This window comes from Carettochelys insculpta, chromosome 3 (assembly GCF_033958435.1).
Source record: "Carettochelys insculpta isolate YL-2023 chromosome 3, ASM3395843v1, whole genome shotgun sequence".
Classification (NCBI taxonomy): domain Eukaryota; kingdom Metazoa; phylum Chordata; order Testudines; family Carettochelyidae; genus Carettochelys; species Carettochelys insculpta.
Window position 1 is genome coordinate 174,562,724 of NC_134139.1, and position 21,715 is coordinate 174,584,438.

Here is a 21,715-nt window from a genome sequence, read left to right on the forward strand (position 1 = left end):
AGGGCCTCTTGCACTGGCCGCTACTCTCTCATCTAGTAACATCCGGCCAAACCACGGCTGTTACTGGATGAGAGAGTATCGGATCTCAGAAGTGCAATCTGCACTGATTATATGCTTCTGTTAGAGCAGTGAAGGAAAGGAGAGGGAAAGAGACACAGGCACTCCCAGCAATAGATCAGGAGCATTTGTGTGCAGCTCTGGCTCCAGGATGCCTGGCTGTGGTGCAGTTGGAGAACTAGTGAAACTCCATTGGATAATGTCAGTTATTGCTGTTTGGTGCCATGGAGAAAAGTAATAAAAATACAGGAAAGAGTAGTCTTGCTCTTGTAGGAACTAAAACACCAGAGTTCAGATTGAATTGATGAATTCTCTAAATCATGCTTCTGATGTAGTTTTTAACAGTTAATCTACTTGTTACATTATCTGTTTCCTCTGTTTGTCTCCCATTATGTTTTGCAAAATCCCTCCTAGTTTATAGTGTTGCCTAGAAAGTGAAGCCACTGTTCAAGCTCCCTCAGGAATTTATTCATTGAAATACCACATACAAACTCCGTACCCTAAGAAAATATAAGGGTTACTATTTGACTGAGGTTAGGGGTCAGCATCTGGTTGGCTGGCTGATTAGCCTCTCTCACTGCACCTGGTAGACCAGCAGCTTAACTTTCTGATTCTCCTAGAAAAAGTAGCAGGAAATGGAGAGAAGGAACTGCAGTACCTCTAGAGACTGGAACAAGTGCTAGGAAGAACAGCTCCTAGAAACAAAAATTGACAGAAAGGATCTTGGAGAAATCTTGTTATCAAAAGACTCTGAGGCAAGAGCCAGGAAATTTGGGCTGAGAAACCATAGGGGATGAGGGACAGACCTAGGGAAGTTTTGATCTTGTTTGTTGAGGAGATTTGAAATAAAATTGAAAAGAAACCACAACAACTGATCCAGATAGAAACTGCATTCCCTGGACTTGGTGAGAAGATTCCAGGTAGAGTTCCATAGCATTTGCTAACTCAGAAAGAAGAAGCTGGGATTAGCCAGAAGAACTTATTAGAAGACAGGCCTGTCTCTTACATGTGGTGCCCAAACAGGGACCTTTCATAAAGAAGGGCTATGAAGGAGACACTCCAGGTGATTGTGAATCAACAGAAGGTGGAAAATTAAAAGAACCGCCAGTTGGAACAGAAGCAGGTACTTCTTGCCTCCCAGCTGTGTTTGCAGGAAGCCCTGATGTCTGAGCTTGAGCAGAGTAGACTGTTCCAAGTAGAGATGGCTTGCTTGCTCTCACAACAGCTGCTGTAAGACTGAAACAAGCGTGACTCGCCATAGAACTTCACCTAATCCTTGCTCAAGATGGGCAGTACTAATGATCCAGAGTTCTACCTGACCACTTGTGAGTAAATTGCCACCACTGTTGGGTGGGAGACTGGTTCCTGGGCAGCGTGACTGCCCACATAATTCACTGGTGATGCTCATGCTGTATTGGTCATTGAGTGTGAATGAAGCACCATCCTATGCAATGCTAAAGGCTGCCATCATGGACCACTTTGGCCTTCTGTAGAAGCTTTTTGGAAGATATTCTTAATGGTGCATGCCTCTAGGTGGTGGCTCAGTAACTCTGGGTCTACCCAATGGATAAACCTAGTTGCTGAGACAGTGTTGCAGTTTATTAACAATATTGGCCTAGATTCAGAATAATACCTCCATATTCTCCATATGGTGGTGCACCCCTTGGTTTGACAGTTTTGGCCTGCATCCATTGCAGAGGTGATGAAGACAACTGAGAGATTAATGGAGGTTGAATTATCTGTGGATGCCAGTCTCTCTGGTGGCCAGTCTTTGGGTTGGCTAGTCACATTTAGAAAGGCAGTGAGAAGTGATAACCTACCACCAGAGTGATGTTTTACGTTATCCATGAGACCCTGCACCCAGAACAGTAGTCCCAAAGTCCCAGACCTCCAAGTCCCTCCTGTGAATGACCTTGGTTTGTAACTGCTGCAGGCAACCTCGGCACATCCAATGGGAAATACCCCATGATGGAATGTGATTGCCTAATAAAGAGACTAGTGCCAGAGAATTCCAGTCAGGAGACCGAGTGCTCCTAAATCTTCTCAGCTCAAAGAAGAGTGTCTAGACAGGCTTGAGGACTTTTTGATCTTGCTTCTTGAAGAGACTTGAAATAAAAGAAAAAAGAAACAACAACAACTGATCTTGCTGGAAAGCACTTTCCTTGGACTCAATGAGAAGGTTCCAGGCAGAGATCCCCCAGGGAGGGTGCTGGCTCAGCAAGAGAAAGCTAGGGCCCAGTTGGAAGAGGGTGCTAAAAGCAGGTCCCAATCTCTTACAGGCTCAGTTCACCAAACTTTGTATGAATGGTCCTTACAGAAGTGAGTAGTCATGTTGCGTTTGCAGAAGTGATTCCTTAGAGATGTCTGGCTTAGGGCTTTGCTAGCCCAGAGGTGATTGTTAGAATCAATGTTATAAGATGAGCCCCATAATTTGATTTTATAATTTTTCATTTTTTTGAATTTCTCATTTAATTTTATCCATTAAAACCATTTTATTATAGTTATGTGAATAATATAAATCAGATGACCATACATTAATAAAAATAGAATATACATTTTAGTTTATATAAATTGCTTTCTTATTCTTATTCTTATTCTTATTCTTATTCTTATTTGAGGGCTTCAGTTACTCACCAACCCCATCACAGTTAGTTACACCAGAATACTCTGGGCAGTTCCTTAACGTTGGCCTTCACATTACCTCAAAATAATTCTTAGAGCATCTCTTTTAGAAAAAAATCCGTTCTTAATTTTAAAATACCAAGTGATGGAAAATTGTTCAGTGGCATTACCGTCACCAATAAAATGTTATATGTTATTCCAGTCTAATTTGTCTAGCTTCAATTTATTATCAATGGATGATTAACCCAGGAGCAAGGAACCTTTTTCAGTTGGGGGCCACTGACCCGCAGAAAAATCAGCTGAGGGCCACAAAAGTGAGAAGCAAACAAAAACAAAAAACAAACAAACAAGCAAAACCCACCACCCCTTCCTAATGCTTCCCTGACTGAAAAACAAAAAAAGACATCCCCCTCATTCACCTTGCAGATCAGCCCCAGAGCCTAGTGGGGCCAGGGCTAATAGATTTGGTGGACCCCCATAGACCCTGAGGTGAGGCTAGAAAGGAGGGGTTCAGTGTGGGAGGAGGCTTCCAGGAAGTGAGCGTAGGGTGTGAGGTCTGGAAGAGGGAGAATGCAGGAGTGAGCTGGGGGTTGGGGATCTGGGCAGGAGTGGGGTGCAGGAATAAAAACTGATAAATATTTTAAATAGCACATGGTCAAGAAATGGTCTTTGCTGGACTTCATAAGACGTGTGCCCACTCAATGATGATTCCGTGCTTAAAATTACATTTGTTAGCCAGCTTTTAACCAATTTAATATGTGGCATGTTAATTCTGTATTCTTCTAGTATTTTAATCAAAAAGTCATGCGGTACTAAGTGAAATGCCTTAAAGGTGTCAAAATATATTAACACTATTACCTTTATTAACTAAACTTGTAATATAATAAAGAACCATAATTCAAATTACTTTGACAGGATCTGTTTTCTATAAACCCATGTTGATTGGCATTAATTGTATTACCTTTATTTAATTCTTTGTAAATTTTCCCATTATTTTGGAAACAATTAATGCAGGCTGATAGACCTGTAGTCGTCTGGGTCACCTCATTTGTGCTTTTGAAATACTAGCAGAACAATTATACCATTATTGCTAAATTCATAAAGTTATGCTGGTGGTATCTCAGGTAGATGGTCTCTTCCCATAATAAGATTTTTTTATCAGTTTGAACACCTTCTTAAGTGACACAAACTAAACTGAAAAACATACCCTAGTGTGCACAGAGGGTGTTATTCTGCTGTATCTATATTGATTTACATTCACACCTTAACTTACAACTTCGTTGTGTAGACACCCATTTCTGGGCTTCAGTAATCCTTTTCTAAAATGGCTATGATAGTACTTCCCTGTCTTGCTGGTTTGATGGGAACATAAACACATTAAACCTTTCAAAGCTGTCAGATACTTTGGAATGGGTGCCAGGTAAGTACTTAAATTGGATTACAGGAGCAATGGTAGAAAACACTGTGCTTAGTAATAAGAGTTGGCAAGATGAGTCCTGTTTGCTTGTCACTACAACAAAAGCAACAAAACAGATTTGTCTATGTTTTACTTAATTGTTTAAAGAAAAACTTCAACGCTGAGTACAGTCCATTATTTGGGGGAAGGGGCATACTTGTGAATTCTATTGCACTAAATAGTGCACAGATGGTTCCTGGTGTGTTATAGAGCAATTAACCCAAAACTTGGACTGGCAGTCTGTTTGCATATTTTGACACAATCACGCAGAAGGTTGTTCCATAGTTTTATTGCTCAGTGATATTAGCAGATACACAGAAACAGGCAGTCGTTAAAGCGTAAGTAAGTATACAGCTCTGGTCTGCATATTGAATTAGTTTTTGTTCTTTTTGGCTACATCTACACTAGCCAAAAACTTCGAAATGGCCATGCAAAATAGACATATTCAGCGCCTCATTAGCATGTGGGTGGCTGCGGCACTACGAAATTGACGTGGCTTGCCGCCACGCGGCTCATCCAGATGGGGCTCCTTTTCGAAAGGACCCTGGCTACTTCGAAGTCCCCTAGGAATAATGGGACTTCAAAGTAGCCAGGGTCCTTTCAAAAACGAGCCCGGTCTGCACGAGCTGCGCGGAGGCGAGCCGCTTCAATTTTGAAGTGCCGCAGCCGCCCACATGCTAATGAGGCACTGAATATGTATTTCAGCGCTTCATTAGTAAACTTCGAAATGTCCATTTGCATGGCCGTTTTGAAGTTTTTGGTAGTGTAGACATGGCCTTTGTGTTTTTACTAACTGTTGGAAGAAAAGAGCCAACTTCTGCAATGGTTTATAGCTCGGTCAAGTAATTAATTATGTTTGGGTTGCATAAGTTGTACAAAAGGTCAGAGTATTTTTAATAAAAGTCATGCACAGGTCATGCATAGGTTATACACAAAAATTCATGGCCTGTGCGTCATGTGGCTGGAATTTTATATTGGGTCTGGAAACTATTTCATAAGCCCAGTATGGCTGTTGCCTCCAAATATTGTGGTAGGGGTGCAGTGTGAGGTGTCAAATGAACGCTGATGATGCCCTGAATCTATGTATGCTACTTGTGTGTCTGTATAATGTTTGTATGTACAGTTATAGATGTTTAGCTCTGCAGCTGTGTGAGAAATGTCTCAGTGCTGAGGTTCACAAAGGGAGGTGGGCTCCACCCCAGCCAGGACAATAGACTGAGCAAAGGCCCAGATGGCCAACACCCATTTTATGATGGTGGGGTTCTCCCAGTGGGACAGCAGTGATGGAAGCTCAGCACAGGAGACCCACTGGGTCAGGTGGTAAGCCAAGGCCTATGGAGAAGAATAGAACTTTCCCTCCGCATATGAAAGGCTATAAGATGGGCCCTGGCAAGTACTTTCTTTGTTTTCAGTCCTCATGAGTTAAGCCTGTCTGGATTGGGGGCCCATCCCTCAAAGGGGTGATGTGGATTCAGTGTGTCCATCTTGGATCTTTTGTCTTGTGGTCTCTAAGCGGTTCATGTCCCAGTATGCGGACCCCAGTGGACCAGATCTACAATGCTCTAATGACTGAATCTTTTTAGCCTGAAATGAACTTTCAGAGATTCTCAAGAATCAGCAAATAACACAGCTGGCCTGCATCAATACTTATGACTGATGCATTTAAGGTATTGCTTTTACAATTCTTGTCTCTAACCCTGTTCTTCCTTTTTCACTAATAAATCTTTTGATACTAGACTAAATAATTGGTGAGCGTGTTGCTTTGGGTGAAATCCAAGTATATGTTGACTGGGGTCTAGACCCTTTGGCATCTGGAAGAATCTGTGTGGTGTTTGGTGAAATAGGCTTACGAGCCTCTCAACTGAATTTGGGGGGTGTTGGTCTGGCCTGGTAGAGCAGCTGAGAAGTCTATGGGTTTGCTTTTATGGCTTCTGGCTGGCCAGTGGGGCTGGCGAAAGTGCTGTGGAGGCTGATTGGATTTGCCTTAGTGAGAAGGAAATCCCAGCCTGGGGCTGTAAGTGGCCTGGATTTTAAGTAAAGATGCCCTGGATTGATTTCTGTAGCTGTGCCCAGAAACCCCGTCCTATTACACCATGCATGACCTGTCCAAAACTACTATAAATACCACTGAGTAAGTCTTTGGTGCTTTAGGGAGCCCAGGAGTGCTGCTGTTCTGGGGGCTCTGGGGCTGATGGCTGGTCTCTGCTCCAGCAGTGGGGGCTCATGGCCTCTGGCCATTCACCATTCAGAGGTCTCTGGGAACTGCTGCTCTGACAGGTTCTGGGGCTGTCCTCGGGATCACTGCTGCTATTGGGCTGCTACTCTGGGGCTGCCCCCAATACAGCTGTTGCTCCATTATTGCTGCTCAAGGACCATGCCAAGAACCACTGCTGCTCTGGTGGCTGCTGGGGCCTTGGAGCTGCTTCAGCAGTGGCTGGTGCAGCTGGCCCTGGGGTTGTTCCAGCAACTTGCCCTGCTGAGACAGCCCATGGGTTGCTGTAGCTGTGGAAGTTACAGAGGTCCCAGAAAATCACACATCCATGACCTGCAGACTTGCAGCCTTAGTTATAAATTGACTTCAAATCTGGCAACTAGTATCTAGGTTAATAGATTTGTTTGCTGATCCAAATATATCTTTCTTATGTGTCACACTCCTTTCTCAGAAAACAAAAAAAGCAGTCCAGTAGCATATTGAAGACTAACAATATTATTTATTAGGTAACAAGTATCAGAGATGTAGCTGAGTTAGTCTGTATCTTCAAAAACAACAAGAAGTCCTGAACTCCCGTGGCACCTTATAGACTAACAGATATTTTGGAGTGTATGCTTTGAAATCCTCCTCTAAACCCCCACCCCCATCATGCATCTGACAAAGTGGGTCTTTGCCCATGGAAGCGTATGCTCCAAAATATCTGTTAGTCTATAAGGTGCCACAGGACTTCTTGTTATTTGTTAGGTGATGAGCTTTTGTGGGACAGACCCACTTCTTCAGATCTGGCGAATAATTGATACCTGAGAGAAAAAAAAAGAAAGAAAGAAAAAAAAAGAAAAAAATCCTGACAAAACAGTTAGATGGGGGCAGGGGGAGAAGAGAAAATGGGAAGAGAAAAAGAAAATCCCTGCAAGTGTCTGTTGATTTAAGTGGGACTTTAGCACTTTGTTTCCACTCATTGTTTATGAGGTAACTTTCATGGGGTTTGATGCACTTGCAGTTTCATTATTTGAGTATGTATTAGGTGGTCAGTTAGTGTTACTGTGTGAATGGCAGTAACATAGACTTAGCCACGTTAGACTGTATCAACAAAACAAAAAAGCAGTCACGTAGCGCTTTAAAGACTAACAAAATAATTTGCTAGGTGATGAGCTTTCATGGGGCAGACCCACTTCTTCACGTCTGGAGATAGTGCTGTACTGGAAGGGTATGAGTGGCACTTCTTTTACATCAGTCAAGCCTGGTTACTTCTTCTATCTTCTTAGTTTGCTGTTGCATGTTCTCAGGATCCCAAACTGACTCTAGAATTCAAGTCAAGAAGTCAGGAGTGAATATTCAAACAGTTAAAAAACGGTCATTTTTCTAAGGACTTGGGAATGAAGAGTGGGAGTGTTTTTTGAAAAATCAGGACAGCTTAATTAGTATCAGTGTTCTGAGATGATTATTATGTTCTGAACTGTTGGGTGAGACCCTGTTTGAGTGTTAGACCCATCTCTCACATCTTGCATTAGCAAGTGTTGGAAACTGCTTAGGCTACTTAGTTTCTGAGGGAAAGGAGCTTATTATGCAACTTTACAGTGATCCCTCTGGCTGATCAAACTGTGTAAACAGTCTGAACAGAATCCTGTCCTGGAAGGATGGTGGATGGTGAAGGCCATAAAACTTGAGAATGGGAGAGATAAAGCAGTGAAAAACTTGTGGCTGTTCAAGTCTCTGTCAGTTTCTCTACAATGATGTTATTTAATATTTGATCCTTGGATGTGATGAAGCTAAAAGATAATCTAATTATGGCCAAAAACCTAAATTAATAGTTTGCCTTGGCTTTCAGTGAGGATGATAATATGGAAGGCAATATGGCTGAGGGAAATGAGTGTCTAGAAATAGAAATTACCAAGTTTCAGGTGAAAGAAGAGCTTAAAGAGCTGGATACATTCCAGGCAGGGGTATTGAATAATTGTCAACTGAGATACTGAAAGGATGGGCATGTAAGACTGCTAGCCTGGTACCAGGAATTTTTAATAAATCTATTTAGGGGAAGAACCATATGGCTGGAGAGTAGCAAACATCATACCTATGCTCAAGAAATGGGAAAACTCTGATCCAGACAGTTACAGATCTGTTACAGATATTGTCCTCTGTTGTATACAACTTAGAAGAAATTGAGGAAATCATAATTAAATTCATGGAAGTAAATGGCAAAGGAAATGTAATGCAACATGGGTTACCATGATCATGTCAGAGTAATCTGATTACCTTCTCTGAGACCATAACTAACTTTTTAGTTAAGGCAAATGCAGCAGATTTGGTGTACCTGAATTGCAGTAAAGCATTTGATAGGGTACTGCATGCAAAGCACTTATTTAAATTGGAGATAATGGGGATCAGTACAAGACTTAAAAGGCTAGGGTGACCACATTTCCCTATGCTGACTATGGGACACCTGATAAAATTACTTGTTTTCAAGCGAGTTTACCAGCAATCAGTTAGAGTTATGCAGTACAAACGTTCAAATTATCATGAAGTTCACTGAGACCCTGTTATAAAAGAAATACTGCACAGTTGCATTTTTTTTATTTACCTTCTTATCTTTAAGGTTTTAGAGCAGCGGCATCCAATACAAATGCAAAGATTGCCACAGCCCCCTCCACTCAAAATAAATGCCCTTGCCCTCCCCCAGAGCCAGGCATCCCCTCCCCCCACACAAACCACTGGTGACCCACCAGAGCTGCTGGAGCTGCTGTGCTGCATAAGCTACGCTGGGGCTGGAACTTCATGAGCTGAACCAGACCTCAGCTGCCAGGGCTGCAGGGGCTGCACCGAGGCAAGAGCCGCAGGAAGAGCTGCTGCTGCCCCCATGCGATTGTCCCACCAAGTGGAGGGGCACGTGTGTGGAGCGGGCAGAGGTGCTGCATGTGTGTGGCTCCGAGGAGCCGCATTTCGCCACACTGTGGTATCCAGTTCACCACATGTGGCGAGTGGCAAGTGTATGGGACACTGTGGCTTTAGAGTTCACACGGGGAGGGATGACACACATATTCCTGTACACCTCTCTTACACAGGGAGGGTGACTGAGCCACCTGGCTCAGTGTTGAAAAGCATCTGACAGCTCTAGACTGCTGCTGGCCACTGACATAATGCTTCCTGTCCATTGACTACAGCATGGGCAGGAAGCTATTAAGCCGTAAGGATGCATTGTGCATCAGGGCTTAGGAAAACCAACTGCAGGGGCTTCAGCAAACCTGTCCAGAGAGGTGGGTCAGCAGGGAAGGGTTTCTAAGGGAGGGGGCAGCTCCCTGGTGACAGGATCCAAGATTGGTGAGAGAGTGCTAAATCCCTGCCTGGGGGACTGTTGGGGAGTCTACAGGGATGCAGTATGAACAGGTGGATTGTTTCCTCCCTGCCTCATCAGAGTTTAGCTGAAGAGCAGAAAGAATACCCTGTGCCAGTACTGTTTAGGGCTTTGGCACGTGCAGGGGTTGGCTGTTCCCAGCCAGTCCCCTGGGGCAGAAGACCTTGGGCCTTCCTAGAATGCTGTCCCAAGCAGAGGCAGTGGGGGAAAGAAGGAGACTGCCAGCCAGGCTCTTGGGCTACATCTACACTACAGAGATTTTTTGAAAGAAGCCCTTCCAGAAGATTTCTTCAGAAAGAACTTCTTCTGAAGGTGTGTGTCCATACACAGAAAAGTGGATCAAAAGATTGATTCACTGTTTGGAAAGAGAGCGCGCACACAACCCTCGGTCTTCCAAAGGAACGGGCCAGGGATTGAAAAATCAGGTGCCATGAGGTCTACTCCTTCAAAAGAAGGGCGCTGTGGCGCATCTAGACATGTTTTCTTTCAAAATAAGTTCTCAAAAGCAGGCGTTCTCCCTGAAATGGGAGTGGAAGAGCACTTTCAAAAGGAGCGCTGCATTCTTTCCATTTACTTTTGAAAGAGTGCTTTTCGTGTGTAGATGCTCCACATAATCTTTTGAAAGAGCCCTCTTCTTTCGCAAAATATTTCAAAAGAACTTGCTAGTGTAGATGCAGCCTTGGTGAGCTGAGCACTTCTCACAGCACTGAGAATGGGACATGCTTCACCAGGAGGCATGTGGAGGAGCAGCGGGACTATGGGAGTGAAGGGGAAGAGCAGGGAGAGGACAGCAAGAAAGGGAACAAATAAAGGCTCAGTGGGTGGGCATCAGAGGCTACACATAACTGGCTTATGCCTTGCACTTGCTTTCAGTCAACAGCTGCCACAGTGTGCAACCGGTGCTGGCCAGAAACGGGATGAGGTGGGCAGAGTCCTGCTGGCCAAGGGCCAGCACGCAGCAGGAGCTGTGCTGATGGGTCAGCAGGGGGAATGGCTAGCCCTATGTGCTGCATCTTCACCTCGCCACCAGCCTGGCATACCAGGCACCAGCCTTGCATACCCCATTGTCAGCCACTGGATCCTCCCTCCCACTCACCGGTGGTGGGCGGGTGGTTAGTGAGCAGTGATCAGGCCTGAAGCAGGAACTGCTAGTACTGATGTGGGAGAGATAAAACATGGGACAATTTCCATTTTTAAGAAAAAGTTGGGACATCTGAAGGAGGGATTAAATACGGGACTCCCCCTTTTAAAATGGGACATCTGGTCACACTTTGGCAGGTGTATAAAGAAGTAGCTAAGGGGAAAAGATAGTGGTTTGTGCTGAAAAGTGAATTACCAGCCTGGAGGATGATTGCTAATGGAATTGCTGAAGAAGTGGTCTAGGGATCAATCTTTCTAATTAGGAATACTTGGATTACTCTGAAGACTAGAGTTACAGAAACAGGATGAAATACAGTAGTTTAAAATGCAAGATCATGGACTGATCTTCTAAGAACAAGAATTTCTGCTGCAAGTTGAGGGATAATCAGTTGGAAATGACAAAGAAGGTGAGAAACTGGAGTGTATGGTCAATAGCAAAGTGACTGAGACACTGATGAGCTGTGTCTGTGAAAAAAGCAAATGTGATCCTCAATGTATCAGGAGAGGCATTTCCAGAAGAGATAGGAGACATTGCACAAGATACTTGCAAGACTGAATTTGGAATATTGTACATTTCTGGTAAGTGGTGTGCACAAAAGATAAATTCAAACTAGAGCAAGAGCTATTAGGATGATCAGGAGAACAGAGGGCCTATCTTGTTTACTCCAGCAAAAAGAAGGCCAAGAAGGGATATGATTGCTCTCTGTAAATGTAAAGAGTTATAGATCTACTTAAGCTAAAGAACAGTGTTGGCACAAGAACAAATGAATATAAATGGGGCATGAAAAAATTCAGGCTGGAAACTAGAAGAAAGTTTCTAACCCTCAGAGGGGTGGAGTTTTGGAATAGCTTCCTAATAAGAGTTGTTTTAAAACAGAGCTGGATAAGTTTATGAGTGTGATGTTATGATGGGGTGGTGTGTGGTGGTTGAATGCAGGGATCATCAGTCCTGGGCTCACTCACCGTTTATGCCTCATGTAGTTATCAATTATATATGTATGTATCTGTGTTGTCTTTTTTATTTCCTTTGTTTGAAGCAGGCATCAGGAATAGCCATGGCGGAAGATGGGGCACTGAGAGGGGCAACTGCACCAACAGCCACTCCAGGCCCTGCAGCCAGGTGGGAGGGGGTCCTGGCTTTGCATCCGAGAAGGAACAGGACCAAGGGTAGAGGGTGTTTGCTTAGGGCAGTCAGCCCTGGGCCCTGCCACCCTCCCTCAGCTGTGCACAGAGTGGCAGCACGGCACTCCATGGCATTGCAAAGGGACCGCAGGCAACTGCTTTCTTCCTTCCCCTGTCAGCAGGCCTGGGGGTGTGTGAGAAGGGCTCTTGGTGGCACCAAGACTGCTCTGTCTCAGGTGCTGGGCTGGCTGGTTCTTGCTCACATAATTAGGGTCTAATTGTGGGATCTGTACAGAATCTCCAAGACAGACTTGCCAAAATTTTGGAATTTCTTTTCACCTTCCTCTGCAGTATGTATGTGTGGGTCACTTGCCAAGATTATGTGCATATATCTCACTTAATCATTTCCTGCCATTGTGGGGGCCCCAATCATTGGTGCACATTGGTCCCTCATGTTCACTGCTTGTCAAGTCTCCATAGTCTATACCACTTAGGTGTAGCTTTGGTTGTTGGGTTTAGTGATGTTGGTTGCCTTTTATATTGGAGGGCAGACTGGATGATCTGGTGGTCTCTTTGGCATTAAATTCTATGACATTTGAACCTCGGTCTGCCATGGGTATAACTGAGCAGTACTTATAAGAATTAAATGTTTTGAACATCCCACATAATGTGTGTTTTATTTTTCTTGCAGATTAAACCAGTAGTTCATAGCACAATACGCGTGCCTTCCAGGTGGCAATCGATCCACAATAAGCCACGTAATATCAAGTACGTAGGTTGTGAATCAAAACTGTAGATTTGGTTTTAAATATTCTGCACTTTTAGTTTATACAAAACTCCAAATGTTTAATTCAGCAGAAAGATAAATGTTTATACTGAAGCACGGGTACAACATGCTTAATTTGAAAGTGCCAAATTCAGCCTTGATTTACATGCTATCTAGTTCCTATTAATTTAAATGTAATTTGAATCATGTGTGAGCCAGAGCTGAATTTGGCTTCCTTTGTCATTATAGTGGGAAGGAGGGGTGAGAGAGAGGGCATTGCATTCATTATATTGACGGATTTTTGGTAGCAAACTATTTTTGGGAAAAAATGTATTATTCTAGGGGGTTATAAATGCAGATTTTTATGTGTCACAGACAGTATTCTAAAAGGACACTGACGGTGGTAGTCATGTGTAAAAAATCTGTGTTTAAATCATTAAAATAGATGTTTAAAACAGTGACTTGCAGTGAATGGAAGGATCAGAAGGAGGGAGTTTCAAAAGGATGGTCACATGTGAGATTGGTCTGTGATGAAATATACCAATAAGCAGGCCTGACAATAGGGTAGGGGAGGAAGGGGACAGTTGCACAGGGGCCCACCATTTCAAAGGGGTCTGGAGCTCTGGCTGCTGCTGCTGCTGCTGCTTCAGCAGCAGTGGGGGCAAGAATCTCCAGGCCCCTTTGAAATGCTGTGACCATGCTGCTTCGCTGCTCTGCACAGCTCTGAGAAAAGGGGAGGGGGCTCAGCATTACGGTCTTAGCAATGCTAAGGGATGACTGCTCTATGCCCCACCCCTTCTGCCCTTGGTCCTACCCCTTCTGGGGTGTGGAGGCAGGTCCCCCTCCCACCTTGCTCTGGGGCCCACGGTGGCTGTTAGCCCTGTTGCTGATAAGGAATTGTGTTGTAGGGCTGCACAACCACAACTGCAAGTGTAATGCTTTTTAGGCAGTTCAAACAGTGCAGTTCTGTTGCACAAGATGTGGGGAAGGTGGCTGTGGAGAAGAGCCAAAAATGCTTTGTGCCTTAACGTTTTGATGCCAATATAAGTTTCATCTGTGATAACTACAATGATAATACCCATATGGCTCGTCTACACTAGTCTCCTCCTTTGAAGGGGGCATGTAAACGAGCCCTCTCGGTGAATAGCAATGAGGTGCTGGACTGCATATGCAGCACCTCATGAGCATAATTCTCAGCACACGAACTTTGAAGTTGCTAACTTTGAGGTGCTGGCAAGCAGTCTAGTCACAGGCACTTTGATATACCCGTGCAACTTCGAAGTTCCCTTACTCCCAAAACGTTTGTTTACATGCCCCCTTCAAAGGAGGGGGCTAGTGTAGACGAGCCCATAGGTTACTTAAAGTGATGAGCATTCCAAGAGATTTAGCCATAAAAGGGACCCTTTAAAAAGTTTCTATATTTATTTACGTATTTTTTCAACTTTTCAGATGCCCATTGTTCCCTCTGCTTGCATGTAAAATCATTTAAACTGGAAGTCACAAAATCCAAAAGACAATAACAAGACACTCTGAGGCTGTGTCTACACTTGTCCCCTTCTTCGAAGGGGGCATGGTGATCAGCCTGATCGGTGAATACTAATGAAGTGCTGCGATGAATATGCAGCACTTCATTAGGCTAATTCTCCCTGCAGCAACTTCAAAGTGTCAAACTTTGAAGTGCTGGCATGCCGTGTAGTCGCGGGCACTTAGAAGTGCTTGCACTACTTTGAAGTGCCTTTGCTCCCCTAACCAAAAAGGAATAAGGGGCTTTTGAAAATTGGGGGGGTCCTTTCGAAAGCCCCTGTCTAAACAGGTGGTGCACAGTTCAAAAGCAGCACTTTCGAATTGGTGTGGTTGCCATTATGCTAATGAGGCTATGGATATTCATGACAGTGCCTCATTAGCATCTTCCGACCTCACTCATTACCATACCCCTTTTGAGAAGAAGGGGCTAGTGTAGATATAGCCCAAATGTATTTTAGCATCAAACACAAAAAGAGTTGATATTAACAATGTAGACTAAAGAGTATTTATGACATCACATATGATTGTAATTGCTACTTCACATAAAGGAAAAGGATGTTTATTTATGTACGTAACACCCAAACATTGGAAGTTTTCCCAGAGTAAATTAATGTAGCTGAATTTAGAGATAAAAAAGACATATTAGCTCATCTAGTACATCCTCTGACAGTCACGTCTGGCTCACTACAAGGTTTTCTTGTACTTTGTCTAATCTGGTTTTAAATGTTTGGACCCTCTAAAAATTGTCCATCAGGGGATTAGGCTACAGTTTTTATTTCTCATCAACACACAGTTTTTCAGTGGTGTAGATTATTTTGTTCTTATTTTTATCCTATAAAACCATAACCTCCTTTAACATATTTCAGAAAATAATAGTATTTAAGATGTACTATGGCAGCAATTTTTTTATTGTGATAAACTTAGCTCACTGTTTTAAAGCACAAGCTTTGTGTTTTATATTAATTTACTGAAAATTCCACTAGATGGCCCCAAGTATCTGCCAAAGCCAGGCTTCATTATTTTAAAATTTTCTTTTAAAGTGGCATCCAGACACAAATATTTGCTTGTGGCTGCAATCTGACATACTGCACTATTCATTCCAGGAATTATGATTATTATTTTTTATCCTTTTTTATGAGTCATGTTCATGTGTTCATGAGATGCATTGGCCATACAACAGTATTTACTCCATAGGGAATTGTACCATGGTACATGTAACTTCAATGTGCGTTTACAAGATATAGTACACTGATGCTGTTTAGTAACAAGATGTAATGGGGCAAATTAAAAGTCAAAGGTATGGGTGGAAGCCCCAGTGCATCGGGTATTTAAGGCTGTACTGAACAAAGCACTTATACATTCATAATTGGTAATTTATTTTTGCAGTGTTCAGATATGTTAGGTGCTCTGAATTCCAAGTAACTGGTACCAGGTTGCTGTTTCAAGTGGCATAAGCTAAATTACCATGTGATGTAATGAAACAATTTTAGGAATGGGAAAGGTAAACATGAAGGTGGATTGCCACACATAGGCTACGTCTACACGTGAACGCTACATCGAAATAGGGTATTTCGATGAATAACGTCTACACATCCTCCAGGGCTGGCAATGTCGACGTTCAACATCGATGTTGCGCAGCACCACATCGAAATATGCGCTGTGAGGGAACGTCTACACGCCACAGTAGCACACATCGAAATAAGGGTGCCAGGCACAGCTGCAGACAGGGTCACAGGGCGGACTCAACAGCAAGCTGCTCCCTTAAAGGGCCCCTCCCAGACACAGTTGCACTAAACAACACAAGATCCACAGAGCCAACAACTGGTTGCAGACCCCGTGCATGCAGCATGGATCCCCAGCTGCAGCAGCAGCAGCCAGAAGCCCTGGGCTAAGGGCTGCTGCACACGGTGACCATAGAGCCCCACAGGGTCTGGAGAGAGAGCGTCTCTCAACCCCTCAGCTGATGGCCACCACGGAGGACCCTGCAATTTCGAAGTTGCGGGACGCGCAACGACTACACGGTCCCTACTTCGACGTTGAACGTCGAAGTAGGGCGCTATTCCTATCCCCTCATGGGGTTAGCAGCTTCGACGTCTCGCCGCTTAACGTCGATGTTAACATCGAAATAGCGCCCAACACGTGTAGCCATGACGGGCGCTATTTCGAAGTTAGTGCCGCTACTTCGAAGTAGCGTGCACGTGTAGACACGGCTATATTGTAGCAGCTTTTAACCCATGAGCAGCATAAAGTGGCTGAATTCTGGGCAGCGGAGAATTCTCCTTGCATTGCAAGGATTTCTGTGGTAAGGCTGGCTCCTTTCCCTGCCTTCCCCTCTTGCCCCAATATAAGAGTCAAGCCTCCAAAATGCTACATCCATTCTTGCACCAATGGTGGGAGTTAGAACAGGCTCTCAGCTACTCTGTACTGGTGCAGGATCTGGGAACTGCAAGTGGTGAATATGTCTAAGCTGATGGGAGAGAGCTCTCCCATTGACTTCATTATTCCACCTCCACAAGGCGGGATAGCTAGGTTCTCCTACTGATATAGTGCTATCTAGACTAGCACTTAGGTTGGTGTAACTTGTGTCACTCAGTGGTGTGGATTATTTATGCTTCTGAGCAATGTAAGTTATACCAAAGTAAGTGGTAGTATAGACATGCCCTGTGTTGAAAGGGAATGAAAAAAGGGAAGAGAAAAAGGGAAAGGGAAACACTGTTTTAATAGGACTAACGTTTATGGAGTCATCATTACTCATTGTGAGTGAGATTGACAGGATAAGACCTTGAACATTCAGTTGCTACATAAAGGCCATATCCTATCTACAATCACTATGCAAACCTCCTACTGACCTTGTGTGAGACCTGCTCTTGAGTCAGTCTGCTTTTATACAGTGAACAGATCCAAGTGTCCACCCCACTCTGCCAAGTATACCTAAGAATGGAACTCAACCCTTCTGACAGGAAGAGTGTGGCACCCCTTGCTTTAGGGCTTTTGTGCAGGGTGCAATCATCTGATGCCTACCAAATTCACGGCTATGACAAGCATGTCACATACCATGAGATCTGGTCCCCGTGTCCATCCCCTCGTGCAATTTGGTCTTCTGTGTATTTTTACGCAATGCTACAGGGATTTCATGGGGCTGATTAGTCCTCCTCAAATTGGGGGTGCTAATCCAAAAGGCAGTTTAGGGGGTTGAAAGGTTATTTTAGGGGAGTCATGGTATTGCTGTCCTTACTTTAGAGCTGCCTTCAGAGCTGGGTGGCTGGACAGTGAGGCTTGTTGGTCAGGCACCCAGCATGGAAGACAATGCCCTGCCAGCAGCAGCACAGAAAAAATGGTGTTAATATTGCACAATGCCACCCTTCTGTGCTGCTGCCTTGGGAGCTGGGTGACCAGAGAATGGCAGCTGTTGATTGAGGGCTTGGTTCTGCAGGCAGCAGTGGAGACTTACCCTACCATGCCATCCTTACTTCTGCAGCTGCAGCCACTCTGGAGTGTTTGGAATAGGGAGAAATATCAACGTACTAGTATGTGGCTATGCAGGAGAGCAGGAGGGAGCTCTTTTCACACTGTGTAGGGTTAACTTTGACTGAGCCTCCTCCTCCAGCAAAGAAGCACATCCTCAGTCTTTCTGCAGAATTTCTGTCCATTTTGTGAGGTAGGGATGCTGCTTTTCCACATGTGAAGAAACACAAGTGCTCCTTCTCTACAGCAAAATGTTGTAGGGCCACTGGAGTTGCAGAAAGCAGCACCAAAAGTGAACAAGCTCAGCAGTCAGCCTCTGCTTAATCTTGGCCTGCCCTCTGCTGCTGAGGTAAAATACCACCTCTCAAACAGAGGCTGAAGCTGTTTTTTTGGAGGAGAACCATAGGGCTGAAGGCCCAAATAGTAACATTATTTTTATGGAGACCAGCATTGGTCTGTTATTCACTGTGACTCCTTCTAGGGAGTAAGGGTCAGCCAAAAAGTGATTCCAGCCACTGTTAAAGGTTGAATAGAACAGCTTTCTAGTAAGGGCAGCAGTGAAGAAATCAATTGATTCTCTTATCTCTTTTAAAGGATTGTACGTTATTTCCTCTGGGAATTGTGAGGACATCCTGTGACAGTATGTAGAGAAAGTAATTGAATTTTCAAGGGCGATATTTTTCTTGGCTTCTTCAAGTGGGCATATTTCACTGACTTCCCCATCATGTCAGACAGAAACTTATTAAAGGATACAATTCTGTCCTTTTATGAACAAGTTTTCATGTTTTATGAAATGGACTAAGATTTAAAACATATTCTTGAAACCTACATTGCTACATTACTAGTGATCAAGATTTAAATAATGTTGCAAACTAATATTTTTAGTTTTTCTTTTGTCTATGTCTTTCACTACTTTTTTGTCTTTTGGCAGTGTTTTCACAAATGGAGATATGCTTATACCACCTATAAAATTTATCATACCCAAATTTACTCTGAAAAACTGGAATTGTGTCCTTGCACTAATAAATGAAAAAATCTTTCTTCGCTCTGGTGGTGTTCACAGGTAAGATACAACTGGTAACTTAATACGGCTACCAAAGTCCCAGGTCTGGCAGTTTAGAGTTATTTTTGTATTCACATTGCACACCAGTTTTGAATGATAATCTAATACTTTGCTTGGTTATGTATGAAAGAAAGTGGGATATGAAGTGCAGGACTTTTCCAGGTTTCTAAGACCATGTTTTTCACTGCATGTAGTTCACACCATTTCTGTGTATTTACATTTAATAAATGTTCATAGCTATTGGTTGGTTCATCAGGGTACCATTGTATATATATTTTAGTTTAAAAACCTGGTGTTCTGTATTTGGTGTCGACATTAATGGGGAAGATCACAAGAGTAACATAAAAGACACCCTTTCTACTCTTGAAAAGGAATAGTCTTAAAAAGGAATAGTCTGGGGTCAGAAAGATAAAATGGACTAGTGTTAACATAATGGTGAAGATGAGATTAATGAATGCTTTAATTGTGAAATAGTCAGCTTTATAACTGGTGTAACTACAGCTGACTTCCTTTTGATCAGGGTGGTTGTTTGATTAGAGATTATTTTTGGTAGTGATCAGAGTGTGCTGTATGGTTTTGAAACACAAAAGGAGTCATGAAAGAAGGCAGAAACAAAGACAAATCATTCCCCGAGGAGCGTGCAGGAGATAGACAGACAAGTGAATGACGGTGAAATGTCCATACTATGGGCAGACTTCTGTCTATTGCCCAACTTAGTAATTCACAGTCAGTTCATACTGTTCAAAGCATCCACTTAGGAAATAATTTTAAACTGCGAAATCATTTTTGTGGTTATACCAGAAAGTATATTATGCCCTCCTCATGTATGGTAATGAAAATGACTCAACGTTCCTGCTCAAACTTCCCAGGAATATGTCCCATTAGATTAAGTGTGTAAAGTTTTGGCACTACAGGTTGGAACCTGAACTGTCCCAAAGGAGGGAGTCTGCCGGACCGGAGGAGGTCAGGCCACTCTGGGCAGCCCTGTGCCAGCCAGCAGGGCTCCTTGACCCCAGCAGCTCTGCGCCCTAGGCTGGTGGCAGGTCTGTGCTCCTATCCACTGGGGCTCTCTGCCTAGAGTTATCTGTTGTGTTTCCCCAGACGCAGGAATTCCCTTCCTGGTGCCAGTTGCACCTCCACACCCAAGGCCCCTCGGTCTCTTCACCCAGGGATGGCTACTCTGCACCCCCCCAATTAGGGGCTCCCCACCCAGGGCCAAGGGCGTGTCTTTGTCCCTGTCCACTGGGGCTGCCTGCCCAGGGGGTGGCAGCAGCTCCACAATCCTGGTTGCTGAGGCTCCCCTTCCTACGGTGGCAGTGGCATAGCGCTTGCAGCTGCTGGGTATTCCCACCCAAGGGTAGTAGTAATTTCACACCCCCAGCCAGTGGGGCTTCCTGCCTGGCAGCAGAGGTGGCTCCATGTCCTGTGCTGCCAGAGCTCCTTGTTCCAAGGGAGACTGGTCAACACCCCCCATAGCTGGGGCTCCCTGCCTGTGCATGGTAGTGGCTCCACTCCCAGCCAGTGGGGCTGCCTGCCACTAGCAACCTGTCTGTGTTTGGGGTTCTGTGGTCCAGCAACATCTGTAGTCCTGCTCCCAGATGAGGGAGGTTCAACCTGTATAAGCAATTTCATTCTGCTATCAGCGTATAGTATTTAGGAGCCTTTACTCCTAGTGCCTCTGTGGATCTTTAGGCTTGGAAACATCCTGTTTTCATCCAGACCTACCTCTCTGGCTAAGTCATGTCTAGTCCAGACCCCCTTCTGGGGTAACAAAATCCCCCCTCCCCCAAAAAAAAATTTACACAAGCAAAAGATTTGATTCACAGTCTTAAGCCCAGTCATTGCAGGCCATAGCACCTCACCCACATGCTCCTGTGATAGGTCCATAACCTCTAGTTGAGTTACTGAAGTCCTCAAATCTTGATTTAAAGATTTCAAGCAACAGAGAATCTGTAATTTGCTTTTAATTCAAACCAGCAAATGCCCCATGCTGCAAAGGCAGAGGGAACTCCTCCCCAAGGTCTTTGCCATTCTGTTTTGGGGGAAAAGTCCTTCCTGATCCCAAATATGGCAGATAGTTAGACCTGAGCATGTGGGTGAGACCCATTAGCCAGGAACCTGAAGAGGATTCTCTGTGGTAACTCTCCATTTACTTTCTTACATTTTGACTGCTGAAGATATTTGCTAATAGAGGTTGCATATGCCATTGTATGTGGTCTCATTATTACCATTCCCTCATAAACATATCAAGATCAGTCTTAAAATAAGGGGGGGGTTTTTTTTTGCTTCCTTTTGAAGGCTGTTCCAGAACTTCGTTCCTCTGATCATTAGAAATCATTACCTAATTTCAGGTCTAAACTTATTGATGGCTACTTTATATCCATTTGTTCTTGTACCACTGTAGCCTCTTAACTTACATAACTCCTCTTCTTCTCTGATGTTTACACTTCAGAAGTATATTTATAAAAGCAATCGTATTTTGCCTCATCCTACATTTTGATTAGGCTAAATTCCTTAAGCCACTTCTCATAATGTAGGTTCTTCATTTCTCCAGTAACCATAGTAGTTCTCTGCACTGGTTCCCATCTAAATTAATCTTCCTTAAAGTGGGATCCAATAATTGTACACAGTATTTCAGATGAAGATTTTACCAGCAATTCTTGTTGTTAGGTTCTTAGACCCTCATTCAGCTTCTCTTCAGTCTTCTGTCCAGACTCTCTTCCCAGGTCGTCTTCCAGACCAGTGAGGGACAAATAAAAGCAGTGGCCCACCAGCATTAGTCCCTGGCAGACCACTACTGCTCTGCTTACCTGATCCTTTGAAAGCACTGAATGAGCATAGCTCTTTCTGCTTCAAGATCTCTGTTTGTGGCCAGTGGAAGTGGAGGGAAGTGGTGTGGAGTGGGATACTGCTTCCTGCTACTCCCATGGCCAACGAGA

General features: G+C 43.9%; 1 protein-coding gene across 1 annotated transcript in view; it reads left to right on the forward strand.

Moving 5' to 3' along the window:
* DCDC2C (doublecortin domain containing 2C) overlaps nucleotides 1-21,715 on the forward strand; it is a 112,721-nt gene that overhangs the window by 12,057 nt on the left and 78,949 nt on the right. Inside the window, exons 3-4 of the mRNA XM_074989143.1 lie at nucleotides 12,650-12,726; nucleotides 18,645-18,776. Of these exons, the coding sequence (XP_074845244.1) occupies nucleotides 12,650-12,726; nucleotides 18,645-18,776 (209 nt within the window). The remainder of the gene's footprint in view (nucleotides 1-12,649; nucleotides 12,727-18,644; nucleotides 18,777-21,715) is intronic.